The sequence below is a fragment of the Mandrillus leucophaeus genome, unplaced genomic scaffold (genome assembly GCF_000951045.1).
Source record: "Mandrillus leucophaeus isolate KB7577 unplaced genomic scaffold, Mleu.le_1.0 Scaffold79, whole genome shotgun sequence".
In the NCBI taxonomy this organism is placed as follows: Eukaryota; Metazoa; Chordata; class Mammalia; order Primates; family Cercopithecidae; genus Mandrillus; species Mandrillus leucophaeus.
In genome coordinates this window covers 3715710-3737562 of record NW_012108585.1, presented here as the reverse complement: position 1 = coordinate 3737562, position 21853 = coordinate 3715710, and the positions used below count along the sequence as shown (strand labels likewise).

General features: G+C 56.8%; 1 protein-coding gene and 1 pseudogene across 2 annotated transcripts; both read right to left on the bottom strand.

Moving 5' to 3' along the window:
• Positions 1-995: 995 nt before the first annotated feature.
• Positions 996-2987, bottom strand: LOC105529916 (annotated as a pseudogene). Its single transcript, XR_001004582.1, has 2 exons — positions 2883-2987; positions 996-2506 (listed from the first exon to the last, which is right to left on the bottom strand). The product of XR_001004582.1 is annotated as an uncharacterized LOC105529916 (transcript).
• TSPAN9 (tetraspanin 9) lies at positions 998-9714 on the bottom strand. Its single transcript, XM_011967187.1, has 7 exons — positions 9602-9714; positions 8894-9086; positions 8440-8514; positions 7040-7141; positions 6214-6345; positions 5724-5807; positions 998-4528 (listed from the first exon to the last, which is right to left on the bottom strand). The coding sequence occupies exons 1-7, from the start codon at positions 9712-9714 to the stop codon at positions 4457-4459; spliced, it is 771 nt and encodes a 256-aa protein (XP_011822577.1). The 3' UTR covers positions 998-4456.
• Positions 9715-21853: the final 12139 nt, after the last annotated feature.

Here is a 21853-nt window from a genome sequence, read left to right as displayed (position 1 = left end):
ACAGAGGGTGGCTCAGACTCAGGGCACTGTCTCTGGAGACTCTGGGGCATGGCGGCTGCCCGGAGGTTGATGCTTTGGGATAATTCTGTGTGGACCTGGCCACTCCCTTGAGAGGGAGGGAGATGGAGCTCCACGGGCAGAGGGGTTTCAAGATGCCCACCTCCAAACCTGCAACTGCTGTCACACCCCCATGCACACCCTCACGCCTGCCTCCACTCCGGGGACATGAGCACAGTGAGGACCAGGGAGTTCTGAGCTTCTCATCTGCAACTTGTCACCTTGACTGACAGCCAAGGAAACCCCACACACCAGGACCCCAACCAAGGAAGCAGGAGACTTCGACGGCAGGAAGGTGGCAACGTCAGCGGCCCAGTCAGCAGCTCTTCCCGCTCGTGGTTTTAACGGCCTTCCCTGCTGACCATCCTCATCCTGACTGTGTTCCTTCTTTGAGGCTGTCCCAGAGCCACCTGAAAGGGCCAAGTCACACTGTGAGGTCCCCTCAGTCCTAGGAGACATCAAGGTCAAATGAACCCCGGGCACATCACAGGGACTGGGAAGAACACCGCTTCTGAAACTGACAGCCCCCACCCCCACAGGAAGCCCCTTCCCCTCCTGGAAGCTGCTAATGACTTATTCCATACTCCTCCCACCATACACTTAGGGGCCCAGCCACAGGACTGGCCATGTGTGATGGGTGTACGGAGACAGGACTACGGCCTCTCACGCAGAGGGCTCGGGCACTGGGACTGACCCCGATCCAGCCTGTTTCAAGGGGTGATGTGAAGATTCCTCAGGCACCCAGAGAGGACTGAGACCCTCCCCGCGCCAGCAGATCTGTAACCTGGGCCCCAAAAGAGAGAGGAGGTCCCCGTGGGGGTGTGTCTTGGGTGAACAGCAGGAGTGGTATCTGATCCATCTGGGTCCCTCACACCAACCACAACATACATCACAGTTTTGGCTGAGTGAACAACACACACCACTGAGAGACAGCCTGCTGTGCTTTTGACACTTTATTGGTTTTTATTTAAAAACATGCTAAAAACATGGTGTTCCATAAAGCCAGGACCAGGATGAAGGAACGCACAGATACGGCATCGCAAGCAGAAAGTGCATCTGAAACCAACAAGCGTGCTCGCCCTGCTCTCCCTCCCGTGCTGCCCGGGGGCAGGCAGGTGGGCAAGGAGTGGGCAGGAAGCCCCCCAGGCCTCACCTCCTGGGTGCCCAATCAGGGCAGGGAGGCCAGGCCCCACCCTGGACTATTGCCTCACTGCAGTGGGGAGGAGGAAAGTGGGGGGCACGGGAACACAAGGGCTGGCTGGACTCTGAGAAGCTGAGGGACAAAGAATGGACCCCAAACAGCTCGCACCCAGCTCCCATCCTATGCCACGTCCCTGCTAGTTAGCACCTCCACCGGTGGGTGGGCAGGGGCTGGAGAGGAGGGGACAGCCACTTCCATCCACCTAGACTGCTCTTTGGCCACCAAAGCCTGGAAAGATGGCCACCTAGTTCCAAGTCAAACCAGGACATCTGCAAGAGGGTCTGGGGCAGGGCCGCCCTTCCAGAGAGCCTGAGACGCAGGCCCATGCTGGAGGGAGAGGGCGTGACAAGGCGCAAGCTGGGGGAGGGGTGCAGGGGGAGACTTGCACCTTGACCCCTGCTACCACCACCCAAGGGCAGTTCGCAGCCTGTGCCCGCTCACCCCTGCTGCAAGATGGCGGCAGAGAAAGGCTGAGTCTGCAGCGGATGCCCCCTGAGTCCTCTACAAACCCTGAGGGACTTTCTGAGACAAGTGTGTAAATTGCTCACATCAGACCTGATTGAACTAACTCTGGCAGAGGGAGCCGTGAGTGAGGGAATTCTCTCCGGGGAATTCTGCCCCAGTGAGATCACAGTCAAGAGAAACTGAAGAGAGGCTGTGCCACCTTCACTGGCATCGCCGGGTGTGGCCCTCCGAGTGGAAGGGGCTTGGAGGAACACCCATTACGTGCACAGAGACTTCCACCCAACGTAGACTCAGCCAAATAACGAAACAGCCAAGCGCAGAGCGAGTAAAGAAGGCAGCGTGGGGACCTGTAGATGAGGCTCTGCAAACAGACGGATGAGGTGGGGGCTGGTGGGGGCACTGTGACAAAGGCTCTGGGGCCAGAGGCCACCCCTGAAGCACTCCAGCAACAGAAAAGATTTTCAGGGAGGTTGCACGTCTCCCAATGCACTCGGCTTTTGCTGTTGATATTAACAAAAATTAAAAATTGCATTGATAGGCACAAACCAACCCACCCACCCCATCCACAGCGAGAAACGCACGAGGCCCCGGGTCCCACCGTGCAACTGGAGCACCTGTGTGCCGAGTGTCTCTCCGCCAGGGTGTGTCTGCTCCAGAATCTGCACTCTGGGGGCTCCTGGGGAGGTGGCTGAAGCTCCTTACCAGGAAGCCAGGCCAGGGGACAAGGGAAGGGCAGCTTTGCTCAAATGTGGGCCTCCCCGGGTTCCATCGGCACCACCGCCCCTGCCTCAGGGAAGCGGCCTTTACCTTGCCCAACTCACAAGACCACCCTCCTCTCAACTCCCACCCCCGCAAAACACGAGTCCTGATAATGCCAACAGTTCTATCCTCCTGGTCCCGATGTGTGTGTTACTTAAGGTGAACAGAGGAGTGACTGGTGCTGGGTGGCTGTGTCTCAGCTCTTGGAGCAGACAGACAGGTGGAGGCTGGAGAAGAGACCTGGCCGCAGTGGGAAACCAGGGTGACAAGACAAACTGTAAAGGAAAGGCAGCTGCCCACCAAGGCCCCACCTGAGCAAGTGCAGTAGATGCTGGCTAGTGGGTAAGGTCCCCATGCTCAGTCCCATGGATCCGCCACCTCGTGGACTGCAAAACAGTACGCCAGCCCAGCTGCAGTTTGGAGAGGCGCCCTGCTGCAGCCGAACCCCACTCCCCGCCTCACTCCCCAGCCTGTTTCTCTCCCAGGCCCAGCTCTGCACATGCATGGCTCCGGCTGCTTTCTTCCCGTGGCTCTGGTAACAAGAGCCAGTCTGACCTCCCTTGGGTTTTCTGTATTTCTTCTCCTTGGGATCACAGACGGCAGGATCGCCACCCAACCCACTGCTGCTGTCCACGGCCCCAGGGAAGGCGGCGAAGATCTTGGGACCCAGGTGGACGTGATTCCCTCCTTCCCAGCAGGGCAACCCACAGCTGAGCAAGGCTGGTGGGGACGACCGTGGGTCCCCGCCCCCGTGGATCCCCTGCCACTGTCCCAGCACAGCAAAAGCTAAGGACTGCTTCCCCTTCCAGAAGCAAGGGAGAAAGTGAGCAGCATCCGAACTACAGAGGTATTTGTCTGACAGTTTCTAGCAGGAATGTCTGAAATAACTGGGGTGTGCGGAACCTGCTGTGGGAGTACCCACACGGGGTGGAAGGGGAAGCCTCCTGTGCCAGCAGAGAGCGGGAGGAACGAAGAAAGAAAATACCAACAACTGCTCCTCAGCGAAAAGTCTAAGGACCCCTCTAGCTCTGCCACATTCCTAGCAAAGCGTTTCCCCAGCACCGTGGGCCCCCCTGCCCTGGCCTTTCCAGCTCCATGAGTCAGCACACGCCACCTCCTGTGCAGGGGCGCCTCCAGCCTGCTTCATGCTCCGCCCACCTCTCCCAGGCTCCCGTCCTCAGACACCAGCCTGGCAAGGTCCTGCGTCCCGTCCACGGCCCCTCCTTCCCACACGTTCTGAGGGCGCAGGCACGCCCCATCCGAGAGCCTCCCGAGTGTCGCACGGTGGTCTGTCCTGACTGAGACTGGACAGATGTCCTCTCTTCCCACCCATCCCTCACCCTCAGGGAAAAAAATTCAAACCATTAAAGAAATCAACACAGTAAAAAGTTACAAATCAGAAATCTAACCCTAAACTTATCTGAGAGATAATATTCCTGAATAATCGTAGAGTAAAATAAAATAAAAAAAGTTACATTGTAAGGTATAAAAAGCCTGGGCGAGATGCTCCAGGGGCCTTGCCCAGAGGCTGGCAGACCCCCGCCCCGCCAAGTGCCCCATGGTGGCCATGGACGTAGCAGCCCCTGCTGGGGCGGTATCTCCACGGGGCGGGCACTCTGCTCCCCACCCCACATGGGGACAAAGTGTCAGTGTGAGGAAGGGCAGGGGCAGAAGCCCATCAGTGCTGGGGGTTCCTCCTGAGTGCACCCCAGCCCACCCTGTCGTCTTTGGCAAATACGCATATGCAGATGCAGGAATCCAGGTGCCCCGAGCCCCAGGTCTCCGTGTGCCTCCTCCTCCCTGGCACTCCACCCACTGAGAAGTCCGAGGCTGAGGCAGGGTAGGTGGGGTAGGGCAGGCCGGGGTGGGTGGGTGCAGGGGTCACATCTGGAGAGTGCAGGCAGGCGACACAAAGCTCAATCTTCTTCCCTCCACGGGGCAGCAGGGCGGGGCGGGCACTCCCGGCCAGCCCGCTCATGCGTCGTACTTCTTACCAGTCCGGTGGATGTGCTGGAAAAGGGTCATGGAGAAGGCCATGCCCAGGATCTGAAAGACACGGGGAGGGGCCTGAGGCAGGAGCTGCAGCAGCCTGGACCTGACCTCAGCCCCGAGAGGCTTGGGATGTCACAGGGCACCTGGAGCAAGCAGGGATGGCCACGGGTGTGCCAGGAAAATGCTTGTGGCATGAAGAAATGAAGAAAACCATGAACAGAGGTCACACACAGATGAACGCTGGCTCAGCCTCGTGGCGCTGTTAGACCAGAAGCCACCAAACCTCTGCAGGACGCGCACGCATGCCCACTCAGAGGGGTGCTGCGGGCACGGGATGCACGGAGGACCTGGCCCTCAGTGGGGGCTCACAGGAGCCAAGGTGGGGAGTGGGAGGTGGCAGGGATTGTTCAGGACTCAGGGCAGCCGGGCATAGTGGCACTTTAGGAGGCCAAGGTGGGAGGATGGCTTGAGATCAGCCTGGGCAACAGAGGGAGGCCCCATCTCTATTTTTTAAAAAAAGTTTTCAGTCATTCAGGTATGGTGGTGTATACGCCTGGAGTCCCAGCTGCTTGAGAGGCTGAAGTGGGACGACTGCTTGAGCCCAGGAGTTTGTGGCTGCAGCGAGCTATAAGGGCGCCACTGCACTCCAACCTGAGCAACAGAGTGAGACCCTGTCACTTACAAAAAGAAAAAAACAGGACTCCTGCCAAGCCTCTCCTGTCTGCTTGTAGAATACATGGTGCAATGTTGTGGCAGCAACAGGGCTGTCTCACCAATGATGTGTGCTCAGGACGATGTCACTACTTGTTTGTGTCCCTCCCCTCCTGGATCTCAAAGGAGCTGGGGACCCAGACAAGTGCAGGAGGCAGAAGGAAGCCCGCTGTGGTCTCATGGTCACCACAGATAGTGTGCCGTGTGCACAGGCTGTAAAGATGGTGACCAGGGGACACCGTGTGTGCCTTGCCTGGCTCTCTGGGCTCAAGGTTCGGGCAGAACTGGGGGAACCCACGGGGGGTGACTCCAGCTTCAATATCCCAGCCTAGGCCTGGCCACAGGCAGCCCTGAGCACCACTGTCAGTGCTGAGGTGCTCTCAGGTCAGAGCTCAGAGAAAACGGCGGCAGGCACAGCTGCCAAGCTTGAAAAGCTGTGATGAGCTCCAGACCCTCCGCCATGAACCAACACTGCCTTCACTTCTCTGTGCTTCCTTCCCTCTGCGCTGAGGCCAGCTGCTGGGGACGCCCCTCTTACCTGCATGATGAGGATGCACATCCCCACCGTGCCCAGCACGTGCTTGTTGTCATCGAACCACATCTTCACCTTCTCATAGCAGCCCTGGGGAGCGAGGCCCACGACGTTAGGGTCCCAGCCCAACCATGCGCTCCCTGCAGCCCGGCCCCCACCTCACTCTTTCCTTCCACCTCGTCCTTGCTCTTACCTCCCAGCCCTCCCTGGCCTCAGCTCTGTCCTCCTCCCTTGGTGCAGCCTCCGCCCCACCTGCAAGGCCAGCTGCACAGCCTCAGACCCCATTCAACCCCTCACCCTCTGACTCTCCCAACTGTGGGTCCAGCACCACCCCCCATTTTCCATCTGCCTTTCGGCTTTATTTTGTGAACCCCTACCCCACCCCACATTCAGCCAACCTCTCAGTGTCCTGGGCCCAGCCCTCGTTATAGGTCTCCTCACGCCAGGACATCCACACATGGGCTCTTGGACCCAAGCGGCCCATCCCCAGCCTCACCGTTCTCCACAAAGGCGTGGTGGCGTTGCGCCCGCAGCCCTGGGAGTTCTCCATGCAGCAGCGGTCGGGAACCGTGTTCTCCCCCAGCACCGGGTACCAGTCTGTGTAGTCAGTGACGCCACAGCATCGCATCTGGCCGGCAGGAATGGAAGGGGCGGTCAGACATGCCATGGCCTGCCCCTTCCTCCCCAGGGCCTTCCCTTGCCCAGGCCAACTCCAGCCCCCCAAAAAGTGGCCACCCTGGAGTTAAGGGCGGAGACAAAGGGCTTGCTTCTCGTCCCTTCTTTGGGCTTCAGCCGGGCCCACTGGGGAAGCGAGTGAGTGCTCCCTCCTGGAGACCAGAGTGGGACAGGGCAATGCGGCCCACCGTCGGGCTGGGCACCTCCCCACCAGCACCTCTGCTCCTTCTGTAAACCGTCCCAAGCTGACTGCCACTCAAGCCCCTGCCAGCCCCTCGCCAGGGCTTAACATGGGTGCGTCTGGGAGTATGGACTTGTTTTCCTCTTACAGTCACGGCCTCCTCACCTAAGCCAAGCCCCATCATGGAGGCAAATCATTGCTAAAATAAATTCAGTCATTCATCCCAAAGCTCAGCCACAGCTCTCTTAGGCCTGCCCCTACCTGTGTCCTCATCTCTCTCTAGCTGCACCCTGCTGTACCACGTCTGACTCGGCAGTTCAGGCAAATGCCCCGGTGGTACCACCCCACTCCCGGTTAAAATCCAGAAAGCACAGGTGCCCGGTCAGGTCACCTGGGAAGGCAGCTAGAAGTGCCGGCTGCCACCCGTCCTCCCTGCCTGGCCCCGCCAGTGTGGCCCAGCCCGCACCTCAGCCTGGATGATGTTCCAGGCATTCTTCAGCCCCACGTTGTTCTCCGTGTGGTACAGCAGCAGCCCTTCCTTCAGGTCCTTCTTGGCGTTCTCGTTCACCTGCCAGGTGCAGGAACACAGCGAGACGGTTAGGATCAGGACGCAGCTTGTCTCTCCAGCCCACCTCAGGCCACCCAGGATGGTGGGTGACAGATGAGGGGTGAGGAAGGCAGGGGAGGCAGCTGGTCTGGAAGGCCCTGCCCACTGGGGTGGGGGGCTCTGCTGGCCCAACAGAGGTGCGGGGGTAGGCACACACTCCCAGCTTCAGAATACAGCAGGCCTTGGTGCACCCACCGCCTCCCGGCAGAGCTAAACTCAGGGTCAGGGCCAGGGCTGTAACACACAGAGGCAAAAAACACACCACGTGCCTCCGCTCTCCCATCCCAGGACCAGCCACACACACAGGCCACTCTGCCACCCTCGCCCCCCACTACACAGCTTCCCCACAGACTGCCCCCCTCAAAACACACCCTGGGAACTAAGGGAGGAAGACAGGTCATGTGACCTTGCGCCTCCCTCACTGCTGTTCTACCTGATACTGAATAGCCGTATCTACTCATGGTGCTGTTGTGAGAACTAAGGGAAACAATTCTCATAAAAGGGCCAAGAACAGGGCTGGCACAGAGAAATCTCTCGCCGTTGTTCTTTCTTCCCTTTCACAAGTGCAAAACTAAAAAATTATTCTTTCTCATCCTAATGATGTCTCCAGCTTTCGGTGTGGCTCAGGCAGCTCCTTACACAGTTCTGGAGCACATGGTACCAAAGGACCTGCCACGCCCCAAGAGACTGAAATCCTGGCCAACGTCGCTCGTGACTGCAAACTGCCCAGCCTGGCGAGGTTACAGGGGGCCACCCACCATCCTCCTGAACCCAGGAGCAGCGCCCGTCCTCAAGGGCTCTAGTGCAGGAAACAGCCTCCCTGTGCTGTCAGTCCTGCTCAGCCAGCTTCGTCCAGAGAGTTCCTCCTTGTTTCTCATGGGTTGCTCTCAAATCACCCAGCCCAACCACCTGAGGAGGTGTGAATCCCTTCTCCAAGTAGCTTAATTCCTTCCAGTGACAGGGAGCTCGCGAGCGCCAGAGGCAGCCCACTGCCATCTCTGGTCATGCAGAGGACTCCACTTCCTGGGACTATACAACTCCCCCATTCTCCAAATTTGCCCGCCCTATGCTCCCCCCATCAAAACCTTCCAACTGGCCTTTCCTCGGTAGCTTTCCCAACCCATGGTTCCGTCTTCCTTTCTGCACAGGTGCTGCTTGCCAGCACTCTTCCTCTGGCCAGGGAAGGGCCCCTGGCCTGCTTGGCCCAACTCAAAGGGTAGTGACATTCCATATGCCCCCTCCCATCTGGCAAGGCTTACCTTGTCCATGTAGACAAAGAAGAGGATGAGTAAGATCAGCTCTGCTAGGAGGATGACCAACAGGACGATGAAAAACTGGAAAGAAAAGGGCCAGGCATGGGTAGGTGGCAATGGGCAGGGTTGAGGACAAGGAGGGCGTGGAAGGCAGGGACAGGTGGCGCCTAGGTGGGGCTTCCCAGGTCTGGGAGAGGCCAGCTCCTCCTGAGGAAACCCAGATAGCTAGGACAGGGGCATAAAGGAGCTGACTCATCAGGGAGTGGGAGGAACAACTAGGGGTATGCATAACCAATCATGAGGAGGAGGGGTGTGATCAAGCCTAGAACATTCTAGAAGCAGTTTCCCTGGGCTCAGGTTGGACACCCAGGTGGCTAGTGTTCCAGGTCTTGCCTGTCCCAGGGGTGCAAGTGCAAGGAGATCAGGAGTTGGAGGGGCTGGAGATTCGGACATAACTTACGCTGAGCAGGAGGCACTTGTTCTCCTTGATGGCCCCCAGGCAGCCGAGGAAGCCCGTCACCATAACAATGGTGCCTATGGCGATGACCAGGTTGGCTGCAGACAACGAAGGGAAGCTGGGGGAGAAGGTGGCAAAGTTGCCTTGGGACACGGAGAGCCAGATGCCCACTCCAAGCAGCCCACAGCCACAGAGCTGGAGAGGAAGGAAAGCCCATTAGCCTGGCGCTGCTCTCACACTCGTCCACGGACCTGGGAACCCTGCAGGCCCCCACCCCGTGCTCTGAGACACAGACAAAGTAAGAACCGACAAGGTGGGAACGGGACTACCGTCGGGCATGGCCGCAGACACAAAGCATGTCGGTTGTGTGATCCAGACGGTCCCCTAGCCTCTCTGTGCCTCAGTCTCCCCATATGACAACGGAGACTGTGCCAGCTTCACGAGTCTCCCAGGTCACTCTGAGGATGGATTAAACCACACAGAGGCAGAGTGCCTGACAAATACGTGGAAGGTACTGGGCACCTGTGAGCGGTTATAGGTTACTCTGCGTGATAGAGAAGAGGCCCAGTGTCCAAGACGGAGGCCTGGTGAGAGGGGAGAACTGCGGCCAGGGAAAGCAAGAAAGACTTCATCTCCGGAGGCGGGAAGGGACCCTCGGAGTCGGGTTTCTTGGAGGCAGAACTTCCCGCGACTGGGTCCTGTTACTCTGACCTGAAGGGCCATTTGTCCACCGGAGTCTGAAGGACAATTTCCCACAGATGGAGAAAGGAGGCAGTCACCAGCTGGCTGCGGGCCTGGCCAGTGTGTGGGACATGGGAGTCCATGGCTGCCTTCAGCATCCACATAATAAGCCGGCCTCTGGCATGATCGGCCCCAAAACCGAAAAGTAACTCTCCCCAACAGCACCCCCGGGGCTGCCGGCGCCACCAGCTCCACCTGGGGAAGCTTCCATTTCACTGGCCGCCAATCTCCACATCTGCCTGATTTTATGCTCGATCTAGCTGGCACTCCCCCACTCCCTCCGCCAGCTCAGGGGAAGTTTGCTGAGTCTAAGGAACCAATCAATCAGTCAAATAGTATTTATTGAGTGCCTACAGCATGCAGTGTGCCATGCCAGAAAAGCTACAACCACTTTAGAGACCTGTTTTCCCGGGGTCTCTGTTCCGGCTGGATGGGAGCTATAAAAGTGCAACATTTACACTCCCAGGTGGGATGGACTGGTGCCCAGTCAACGCTACGGGCGTTCAGAGGAGGCGATCACTGTCGCAGTCACGGAAGCCAGTTGAAGGAGGCAGTCCCTAAAGGGTGGGTGGACTTGGGGCAGATGAAGGACAAGAATATTCCATGCCAGGTGAACGTGCAGGGAGGGGGTAAGGGCTTGGGAGTCACAGACCCGAACGGGACTCCTGGCTCTAGCTTATCCTGGCGGTGTGAGCTTGCAAACCTCTCGTATGCAGAGTGAGAATATCATCCCCTTCCTTCTGGACTGTTGTAAGAATTAGAATGGAATAAGCTACGTGAAGTGGGTGGCCAGCTCTGGGCACTGCTTGCTGGAAAGGCACTTCCCTGGCAGTTGTTCCGTGCCAGGGCCTGTGCTGACTATGCTGAATCCAGGAATCAGCCCAGCCCCTGCTCTCAAGCTGCTCTGGCTCCTGGGAGGAAACAGAGGCTTGGGGCTGAGACAAGGCAACCCGCAATTAGGCAGGGTAGTGATGCCCACGGGAAGGCGAGGGGAGGGGACAGATGCTTCCCTGAGGAAGGGCATCTCCCTCGCTTATTCCTCCACAAACCCAACACCTGCGTGTTCAGCGCCAGGCCCTGTTCTCCGAGCTGGGGAGACAGTGGTACACCTCACTGGCAAAGACCCTGCCTTCAGGAAGAGTAGATTCTTACAGGAGACACTGACCTTAGGTAAGCAACAAATGACACAACTTCAGCTGCTGACATGTGCCACGAAGAAAAATAAGGCTATGTAAAGAGCCAGAAAATAACTGGGGAGGGTGTGGGCAGGGAAGGTGTCTTGGAAGAAGTGGGGTTTAAGCAAAAACACAAATAAACAGGGGGAGGGAGCAACATAACTATCTGGGGGAAGAACATTCCAGAGGGAACAGCAGGTGCAAAAGCCCCGGAGTGGGAAGGAGCCTGGCCAGCCAAGGAGGAGCACGCTGGCCGTGTGCTACAACACTGAGTGAGGTGACACGTGCTAGGAGACAAGGCAGGCGGGGTGGCCGGGGGTCAGGCCAGCTGGGACCTCGCAGGTAAAGGAAACGTGCAGGTGTTCTCAGTGTGACGGGAAGGCCCCGGAGCTGGAGACTGACGAGACCTCACTGAGGTTTTCCGCAGATCACTCTGGCTGCTGTTTGGAGAAGCGACCGCGGGACGGCCCGAGGGAGGCCAGGAGAGCAACTGGGAGGCTACTGGGAGGCTACTGGGAGGCTACTGGGAGGCGGGAGCTGGGGACGACTCATACCAGGAGGCTACGGAGGAGCGGTGAGAAATGGGCCAATGTGAGATGTTTTGAAGGTGGCATTGACAGGCCTTGCTGGGCTTTGAAGACTGAGCAGGATTTTGATAAATGGGGAACCAGAAAGGTGGTCCACACAGTGCCTGAAGAAAAAGGTGGGAACAGACACCTCCACGTATTACTAACCAAGAGACAGTGCAAGGAGCTGGACGGGGGTCTGAATGAGGTACGTCCCACAGCTACCTGGGTCCTTCACACTGTGGAGAGTGGGCCTGCACCCCCTGTCCCCGGGGGCAGCCCCACATAGAACCAGGTCAGGGCTCCCAAGGAATGGGCACACTCAGACCCACAGCATCGCCCAACTGGGCCATCAGAAAGCTTTGCCGGGGAACGGGGGCTATCCCCACTGCGGCCACTAGGTGGCGCTCCAGGCTGGTCCAGAAACTCTGGGTTCGCCAGTGATGGTTGAAACTTTCATCCGAATAGTCACTCTGACTTTTCTTCAATCCGGTCAGTTTCTATGCTGCCGTCTCAATTTTTCTTTCATTAATCATACCATGGAGAATTTATAATCTTCATGCTGAAGATTTATGGCTCTAAAAGCCAGACCCTGGAATGAGTAAGTGGAAACCCTGCTGCGGCAGGTACCGGCTGCAGGGGGAGCCGCAAGGTGCCCCCACCCACTGCAGCTGGAGACACGCAGGACCCCAGAGCTCAGAGCCTGGATCCTCCTCGGGCCTGGAAAAGTTCTCAAAGTACAGCTTCCTCCTGACGCGGTTTCCCACTGTGGGTGTACCAGCAGGGAGGGGGGCCCCTTCCGAGCCCCTCTCTCCACTTCCCTCCTGGGGGAAGCGCTGGGACGCTCGGGAGCCTCCACCTAGGAAAATCTCTAAGGTCAGAAACTCCAGGACCTGGTCACCTCTCTTCAAACGGCTTCTCTGACTTCACACTCCACATCCTGTGATTTGGCCTTGCCAGACCCAGCCGGGAGCCTTCTACCTCTCAGGGAACATAGCTGGTGCCCTGTCCCCACATCTGCTTCCTTTCCCATTTCCTGTCCAAAGTCCTCCAGGCCCCCAGGAAAGATCTGTGGCCTATCCTACGGGGGCACAGTCTGGACCCGAAGCCTCCCTCTCCAAGCCCTCAAACCTGTTCCCGCCTCCGTCACAGCCCCCGCCTGGCACAACTCCACACATGGTGCACGTCTGCCCAGTGAGGAGGCCAGCGCAGTATAGTGGGTGCCACACACATCCCCACTGCCACACTCCCATCTTCAAGGGGTTCCAGCCGAATTGAGCCCTCTGCTCCCATCTTCCGATGGCCCAACACTATGAGAGCCTCCTGGCAAGAAGAAAACACAAAGGTCACACCTTGATTTTCCAGGAAGTTAAGGCGGGGACATGGAAGTCCCCAGTCACAATGCCGGACTGGGACAAAACCTTGGCTTCTGGCATTTGGTGCAGAAGGCTTTACTACCACCTGCTCCCAGGGGACCTCCGACTGAGAGGGCACAGGCACCAAGACCAGGCCTTCGCCATGGGTCCCATGTCCAGATCACGGCCCCCACTGCCCTCCCTGCCCCGGCCTCTGGTTTCCAGCCCAGCCTGCATAGAGCTGCCTGATTCCTTTTCCTAAAATGCCTCTCTCATCATGCTGCTCCCCGGTGTGACCTTAAGATTCTTTAGCTCTCGGAGGCCCAGTTTCCTTTAAAACATGGGATTTGGACGAGATCATTTCTCAGGTCCCTCTGGTGCAGTCTTAGCCCAGCCTGAGACGTGGTGCTGTCAGCCCTCAGCCCAGTGGTTCCCAGTCAGGAGCAATTCTGCTCCCCAGGGAACATGTGGCATGTCTGGGGACATTTTTGGTTGCCACAACTCGGGGGGGCTGCTCCTGGCCTCTGGTGAGTAGAGGCCAGGGATGCTGCTGAACATCCTGCAGCGCACAGGACGGCCCCCACAGTCAAGAACTGTCTGGCCCCAGTTGTCAACAGAGTTTGAGAAACCCTGCCCCACACCCTATCCCCCCGCCAGGCACCCACCCTTGGGCGGTCAATGCCTTGAGAACAGCCATTGGAGAAAGAACCTGATGTGTTCCCTCCGGCGGTGGGGAAGGGAGAGCCAATGACAGCGATGTGCCCAAAGTGCTGGGGAGACTCCAGCTGGTGAGCCGGAGCTGGGGAGAGCCAGGGCTGAGATCGGGAAGGGAGCAAGGGCAGGAGGGAGGAGGTGACAGCAGAGACAGTTGGCCATGAAGTCTTGGTGAGCCAGGCCTGCCCCGCACAGGCAGGAGGGCGGGAACACAGGAAGCTGACCTCTGAAGCCAGCGCAGTGGGCAGGGAGAGGGTGCGGCAGGAGCGGGAGAGGGAGGTGCGGGGCAGGGGAGCCTCCCCTGTGGAGGGAGCGCAGCACACAGCACAGGAAGGAGGCAAGGCCCATCCGTGGTGGCACAGCCAAAGCTCAGGGCCAGAGAGCTTAGCTGGTGGCATTCGGGAAAATTCCCTTCCAAAACCAGAGGGTTGTCTCAGCTGAGATGACTGAGCTATAATCTAGCCCACAATGGGACAATCTGGGGTGAGGCAGGGTGACTCAGGGGATCAGGCCCCAGGCAATGCTAGCACCAACCCGCAGGAGGTCACCAGCCACTCCTGGTGTGGTCCAGGCCTAACTGATGCCCTCCCCAGAGCAGGAGCAGATCCAGGGGCTAGCCTGAGTACCAAGCCTCCCCTGCCCCTTCCCCAACCGAAGGCATTTCAAAATAACTTCAAATCAGGGCTACGAACAAATCCACATCCAAATTTGGGAAGATGAATCCCATCCTTACATTTGCCAATGGCCTCCCTTGAGGGCCAGGATTTGGGTCTGTCATGTTTGTGGTTAAATCCACAGAGCCTAGAGCAGGGCCTCACTCCTGGCAATGCTTTCAAGTCCCACAGGGCGATCCGGTCTGGGCCCTGCCCTGACTCTGGAGGAGGGAGAGGGTGCAGGCCCCCGGCACAGAGAAAAGCCCCAAGTCATCAGGCTGTATCAGAATCTTCTCTGTCACCAGGGGCCCATCCAAACACACACAGCAGGTAAACTTAGGCCCAGTCAGGCTATGGCTAGACACTGAGCCCACACTCCAGCCTCACCTCATTTGTTAAGTCTTGTAATTAGCTAATATCCCCACAGTGTCTTCCTTGTTTTCAGTTTGAACCATGTTACCTGTGGTTTCAATACAGGCTTCTGCCATGTGTCATGTATATTTCAAGCAGGCATCCTATTTCTCTGGGGGTGAGGGATGCAATTCCCCCTTCAAGCTTTCCCCTTCCTCAGCTTCTCCACCTGCTTCCATGCTGCTTAGAACCCAGGGACAGCCACTGCCCATATCTCATGGTCTCATGGGTGCCATCAGTCCCCCACTGGTGGGAGCAGCCCCTCCCCAAGCCTGACTCCTCTGTCAGCACCAGGCCCACAGCAGCACATCTGGGACCTCGCAGGCCTCTGTGTAGACTTGCTGCCCACCCTCACTAAAACATGCACAGCTGGGCCCAGTGGTTCACGCCTGTAATCCTAGCACTTTGGAAAAAACAACAAACAAACAAACAAACAAACAAAAAAACGCATGCACTTCCAGGACCCAGGTTCACGTCTTATCCATTTTTCTTCCATCGTGGGGCCCAGAACATGCCTGGATTACTAGATAAATATTTGCTGAAGGAATGAATGAATGAATGAATGAATGAATGAATGAATGAATGAATGATGGGGATGGACAGAGGGGCCTGAGCAGGCCATAGCCAGGGAACAGGACCAGACTCAGACATGCAAACCCTCCTGAAAAAGCAGCCTCCTGTGCACCCCGTCTTCCCCACTCCTGGAACCCCCAGTGCCCTCGTGTTGCTCCCATCTCTGCTGCCGTATTTTAATCCCCACTGCCTCATGTGTCTGCAGAGCCCCACAAGGCACCTGGGATCCTCATGTCGGATGTCACTGGTGGCCCCCAACCTGGCCCCTGGCCCCCCCGACACCCTCATCCATTTTTTGCTTGCAGGAGATTTTCAAATGCTAGGACTCAGTGCTCCCCAATGTTTCTATGAGCCAAGGCCAGGCCCAACATTTAATGGCATTTCATAAATTAGTGGATGTGGAGAATTTTTAAAAAAGGAAAAAACCAAAACAGCTTTAATTTCACAGCCTGACATGCCGGCTAGTAATGAACCTGCCTGGCTCTGGAAGAAGCCAACCTGCCAAGAACTTCATCGTGGGGAGCAGAGACAATACATCAGTGCCATGAGCGCGGCCGCTGCTTTGTATGTCAGACACCCCTGGACTCCAAGGGCCCCCGCAGCTCATTCATTCTCACAGCCATAAAGGGAGAGGCAGGAGGGGCAGGGGAGGAGACACAGCAGACGATGCCTCCAGTTCTGCATGGAGAGAAATGAAGGGACAAAGTCACAGACACGTCTTTGCCAAAGTCGCCCAGCAGGCAGGAGGACCATCGCTCAGTGGAACCATGGAGCAGGATGCAGTCACACAGGGTCCCCCAGGGTCCGAATGCTCACCATCCCACAATGCACTCCATTCTTTTTTTTTTTGCATAACTCTAATCAGTCAAGAATTCTTTCTTATTAATGCAAGAATCTACTTCCCTGTGGCTAACATGCATCAATCCTAGTTTTGCCCAAGAGGCCCACTAAGAACAGGCCTGTCTCAAACTGAAAGTTAGGCTCCAGCTACGGTAGGACCAGCTCTTCCCCTCCTACGTTCTGAGCTCTATACTTCTAGTAATTCAGCCTAAGGCCCCATTGGCTTGAGCGGCAGCCATAGCACAGTTCAGTCTCACACTGAGCTTGTGCATAAGTCAAGTCAGATGGCATGATTCCTTGGTCATTACTGTTGGACCCCACACTTTCTCTCAAAGCCTCCAGTTCACCTTCACACCTTCACTTTGCAGCCCCTCATCTCACCAACTTACATAGGTGTCAGGGAGATCACACCCATATTTTTGTGCCTAATTTTCCTCCAAATAAACATTACATAAAGCATTTGCATATCTACAACCCAGTTACATTTTGATTATACCAGAATGGGGTTATTCTCCATGTGAGATAGTTCTAAGAGAGAATGTCTACCCATGGCCAAACTTAAGGGGCATCGTGTTTGGGAGCTGCAAGCCTCTGCGGTTATAAAGCTCATGAATTATGTTTCAAGAGGGTCAATCATCTCCAGCCAACTTTGTAACCCTTCCCCAGTTGACCAAAACCCCTAGCATTTGAGAGTGTCCTGTTACAACACCTACACCTCTTGCAAGCTAAAACCCTGAAGTGTATATTGGGATGGAAGAGTCCATGATGAAGGAGATTCTACCTGAGACTTTGGGGACAGCCCCCTGCCACCCTCCGGGGGGTCAGGGCCCAGGGTGGGGGGATAAATGCCCAGTCACCAGCAGTCCTGGCCCCTAGTTGCGCAAAGGGCTTGGTGTCCTCTGGCCCCTGGCTGGGGGCAGAGTTGGCCCTGTTGAAGTGCTATGCATCTGTTTGGGCTTCCTGGCCTAGCCTCAGTATGGCGGGGGGGGGGCACCTGCCCTGCCTGGGGGCTCGCTCCAACCAAGGCATCTGTGAGACTCTAGGTTGGTATAGCCCTGGGGGCAGGAAGAACCTGAGTCTGTTCCGGGCTTCAAAGACGAAGGCATGGGAGAGAGATGGCCCAGTTCCCAACATGGCGATGCCTAGATAGCAAGGACCAGAGACAGGGAGGGATGGGGGCATCTACCATGTGCCATCCCAACACACCCCGTTATAAGCCATGCCTCTTTCTGGGAGAAAGGCTACAGGGCAACGCAGGTCACCTCCCGCACCTCCACCTGTACCCCATCCCCAGGCCACCTGACAGGTCACCTCCCGCACCTCCACCTGTACCCCATCCCCAGGCCGCCTGACAGCAGGCCCCAGGTCCACTTTCTCAGGCACCAGCATCTTCTACCTTCTCAAATTGGCCCACGGGCCTTCTTCCTCCACGGCGAACTGGAAGAGGAGGTGGAGACACGTCCAGAACCCCCAAGGGGCCCGGTGTAGGGCCAAAGCTGTCAGAAGGAACAAAGCCTGAGGAACGGCCCTCAGAAGGACCACAAAATGACATGTGGCCAGGATGCCAAAGAGCAGCAGATAATACAGAGCACCTGCCAGCCTTGTAAAGGAGGAGTGATCATTCACCAGTCCATAAACATGGATTCCCACTGCCGCTGCAGCCCTACCAGGACAGGCTGCGCACGCGGGGCAGAACCACATCTTCTTCCCAATCAAGCCCGTCCCGGGCCTGGGCAGTGGGGTCAGGGGCTCTTCCCAGACCAAGGATGCACAGTGCAATCACAAGAGGGGGTGCGGGTGGGTGCGGGGAAGAAGGACCACACAGGGAGGGCTTGTTACTCAGCAATCCCAAGCTCCTACCAGCCCATGCAGCTCCTGCTCACTTTGGGCATGGGAGGATGTGGCCCCTAGACTGCAGGCCTCTGCTGCAGACCCTGGGCAGATCAAGCGAGCAAGAGGGCACAGCTGTTTCCCATCCCTATGCAGGAACACACGGAGGGCAGGCCGCGGGAACGCACGGAGGGCAGGCCGCGGGGACGCACGGAGGGCAGGCTGTGGGGACGCACGGAGGGCAGGCTGTAGCACCTACGGAACAAGAATGGGGAAGAAGCTCCCAAGAAGGAGGCTGAAAAACCAGTCATGGCCTCCACTGGACGTTTCGGTTCTCTGAGCTGGTGGGAGGACTGCCCTTTGCTGGGAGAGTAGGGGTGAGGAAGACCCTGGGACATGCCTTTTCCCCAAACTCTGGAACTTGTCAGCACTGGACAGAAGGCAGTGTGGAGCCTCAGGCCACCAGCACCCAGTAACACTGTATGATGTGCAGGGTGGGCACTCTATGCTGGGCAGGAGTGGGGGACGCTCAGGTGCCTCTCGTTACCTGCATGCCCAGAGTCACGGCTGCCCAGGGAGGAAGCACGAGGAGGCAGCCTGGGGCCCTGGCACACGGCACTGTCTCAATTCCCAAGGTCACTGTAAAGTGGAAGGGAAGGCACCAAGAACTCAGAATAACTTGTCAGAGGGGTCTGAGAAAGGATTTTCCAATCACCAGCACAGTTTTTCCTTCCTGAATTTGTTTTATTTTGTCCATCTGGGGAGAAAGGCATTTCTGACAGCATCAGAGCACGCAGTAATTGTGAAGCCGGGCTGCTGTGGGAGGCAGGATGGGCTTCAGAAACCAACCTTCAAGGACGGCAGTATAACTGGCGGCTACCTGGGCTTCCCATAGAAGGCAGAACCATCGGCAGCCCAGACCTCAGGACCTGGAGCCCAGGGGAGCAGGAGGTGCAGTGCAGCTCTGGCAAGCCACTTAACCTTTCTGAGATGTTTCTCTGATAAACCAGAGAGAGAGAAGAGCACCTCCCCAGCACTCAGGGACACTGTGGGGATGAACAGGGCTCTGCCTGCCGAGTACTTTGTGTTCCTCAGAATATAAATGCTGTACAAGGTGTTATTACTCCAACTCCTTGGAAAATGCAGGGAGAACAGGACAAGGATGCCTTGAGTTCCCATTACATCTTTCTGGCAAAGAGCTCCAAATATCCAGGAGACTGTAACTCATTCTTCAGGATGGCGAAGGGGGTGGGGATCATTCTCCCTGTTTTGGGAAAGGAGGTGCCCCCAGAGGTGAAGAAAAGTCACACAGTGAAGACTTTAAGACTGGGTGCTTCTCATTCAGCACAGCTGCCTCAGCTGCCAACCCACCCATGGCGGGTCGGAGGCCCTTTCCATGATGTAATGAGGGTGATCTTCCACGGCTCTAGCTCAGCAAATAACACCGTAATTACACAAATAGGTATCAGGAGAGACTGCCTGACAACCAGGTCCACCTCTGGCCCCAACACAGCCACCCACACTCTCTCTAGCTATAGCCCTTTGACAGGGCCCACACACGTGGAGCACCTTCTCCCTGCGGATCCTGTGCCCACAGCCTGATTATTTATACTGCCAGCCGGGAGCTATGACCACCCACGCCAGCATTTTGGCATTTCTGACATGCTTCATGGGGGACACGGGATGGTTCAGTGCAGATCTCTCTGCCAGAGATGGTCTCAGCACCAGCTTAAGTGACAACATGAGATCCCTCCCTGCCCTGTGCCAGGCTGTGCCCACTTCAGGGCTCTCCTGGTCACACAGGAGGCTGTGACCCATCCTGTCTGCAACATGTGCACGGCAATTCAGGTTACTCCGTTGAAAGCTGCCTGCCTGTCCACAGTCTCCCCAGACAAACGTGTCCCAGGTCACGGAGCTCTTGGTGGGACAGCTGCACCTGCTCCCAGTGCCCACGGCCGCCTTCCCTGCCCTTCCTCCTCATGCTCTGCGGCTGTGGACGAGTGCCGATCGTGCACCAGTGCTAGTCTGAGTGCTTTGCCTCTATTGCCTCATTTAATCCTCCCAACCCAGTGGCATCTTTGTCCTCCCCATTTTGCATATGAGAAAACACAAGTATAGTGAGGTTCAGGAATGAAGAGACCCAGGACATCTGACTCCAAAAACCACATTCTTACCCACCACCTCCCGCTGCTGGCATCTGGGTCATCTGCCTGGCTCTTTCCCATGAAAGCCAGAAAGAGTGTCACCCAGACACGTGCCTGCTCTGAGAAAGGAAGGCTAGCTGTGATAGAGTGTGCAGACGCAAGCCTCTGGGCCTGGAGCACTCCTTCTAGCCAAGGAGGACAGGATGAAAAAGCAGTGCTGGTGATGACTCTGGTGGGGACGGAGGCAGCCAAGCCGAGGAGAGAGCTGGCATTCACTGAGCCCATATCACACGCCAGGAACTGTGTCCCACCCTTTCCACAAATGCCATACAGGGCAGTTACTATTATTTTCTCTGGACTTTACAAAGGATCAAAAAGGTTGAGTATCCCGTCTAAGCTCACACATGGAGTTGACAGAGCTGGGATTTTAACACAATTTGCTATGACTCTTGTGATTCCAACCTCCACCTGCCTCCTACAGACCTGAGAAAAATCTAAGATTTCATTGTATTAAACATGTTCGACAAATTCATAGCCCAGCCTGAGTTGGGGGAGGTGACACGGGCATGCCAAGAAGTGGAGAAAGCCAGGCACACAGCCCGGGTGGTGGGGTGGGGAAAGGAGCGGGTACATGGCCACAGCAGACAGGAGCAGCAGACAGATGCTCAGGGTGGAGGTGGTGGTCCGGCCGAGGCCGTCTACCTGCTTTGCTGATTCTCCCAGAGCTGTGAAAATTGTTGGCTACACCATTCTCCAAGAGGAAGCAAGGAGGAAGAAAATAAACACAGCTGCAGCTCAGTGGACCTTTTTGCACCCGTATCTCCACAAAACAGGGGCTCACGGAAAGAATAACAACGCTTTGCCGTTCGTTTTCCAGAGGGCGCTTCCATGTACCGCGTCTCTGCAAATGGTGATGATGATCTTGAGTGGGGCCCATTTTACAGATGAAAACACTGGAGCCCTTGGAGTTGGACCCTTTTCTACGCGGTACCTGTAACTGACCGATGTAGTGAGCAGGGATGTTGAGAGTTTTCTCATTTGACCCACAAGGACGCGGAGTTTCAGAGGAAAGCACAGAAGCCACTGAAAATATTTCTGCTTTTTGGAAAAGAGTAACCTGCTCGTGGGATCCTCCAGCCAGTGAGTTACTCAGCAGGTGCCTTGCACACATCTGCCCTGAGCCCAGCACTGCGCTGGCTTCTACTGCACACAAGATCATGAGACAGGGTCCTACCCTGGGAATACCCGGGCCAGCTGGACCAACAGCACCAGGTTGCAGAGGTGGCCGCAGTGTGAGACAAGACACTGGCCAGAGTTGGAGTGTGTGGGTCAGAGACGGCCGTGGCTGACTCTGGCCTTGGGTGCAGGTAGACCTGGTTAAAGTTCCAGGTTCCCTCGTTCACCAGCCAGCAACCGCAGAGAACGACTTTTTCTCTGGTGCTTGTGTTTTAAATGGGAATTAACGGTACCTACCACATAGGGTTGTCGTCAGGATTAAATGAGGTTCGTGAAAATAAACTTCCTAGCATGACGCCTTGTACACAACTATAAATGAAAGCCATTATTAGTATTTACGGCCTGCAGCCGTCATTCCCCAGGTTATGGAGGCCAGCGGTGAGTCAGGAACCTGCGGTGGAGACAGGCAGGGAGGTCCTCCACTGCCCCCGCTGCCCTGGCCCCAGCCGGCACACGGGGGCTGCTCCTGGGCCTCCCCAAGCCCTGTCCACCCAGGCCTGCAGCAGCGTCTGCCCAGATGGGCTCTACTCCCTCTGCCGTCCTGCCGGTCCCCAGCCATCCATCTCTGGGAGGCGGCTTGCTTTCCCGATTTGCAGGCGTGCTTTCTTTTGGCAGGGAGCTGCTGCCGTCTGTGCTCTGGACCGTAAAACAAGTTTTCATCAATAAATTAAGATAAGCGGAAAGCCAGCTCCAGAGGAGGCGGGCTGAGGCGGGCTGGCGGGCGG

What these genes read in the sequence shown, in the direction of transcription:
- TSPAN9 (XM_011967187.1), bottom strand. Translation starts at nt 9,714, where the DNA reads ATGGACTCCCATGTCCCACACACTGGCCAGGCCCGCAGCCAGCTGGTG. An exon ending in TCTTTGTCTACATGGACAAG is followed by an intron (nt 7,142 to 8,439) that starts GTAAGCCTTGCC and finishes TGCACCTGGCAG; the next exon opens with GTGAACGAGAACGCCAAGAA. An exon ending in GGAACATCATCCAGGCTGAG is followed by an intron (nt 6,346 to 7,039) that starts GTGCGGGCTGGG and finishes CCTGCCGGCCAG; the next exon opens with ATGCGATGCTGTGGCGTCAC.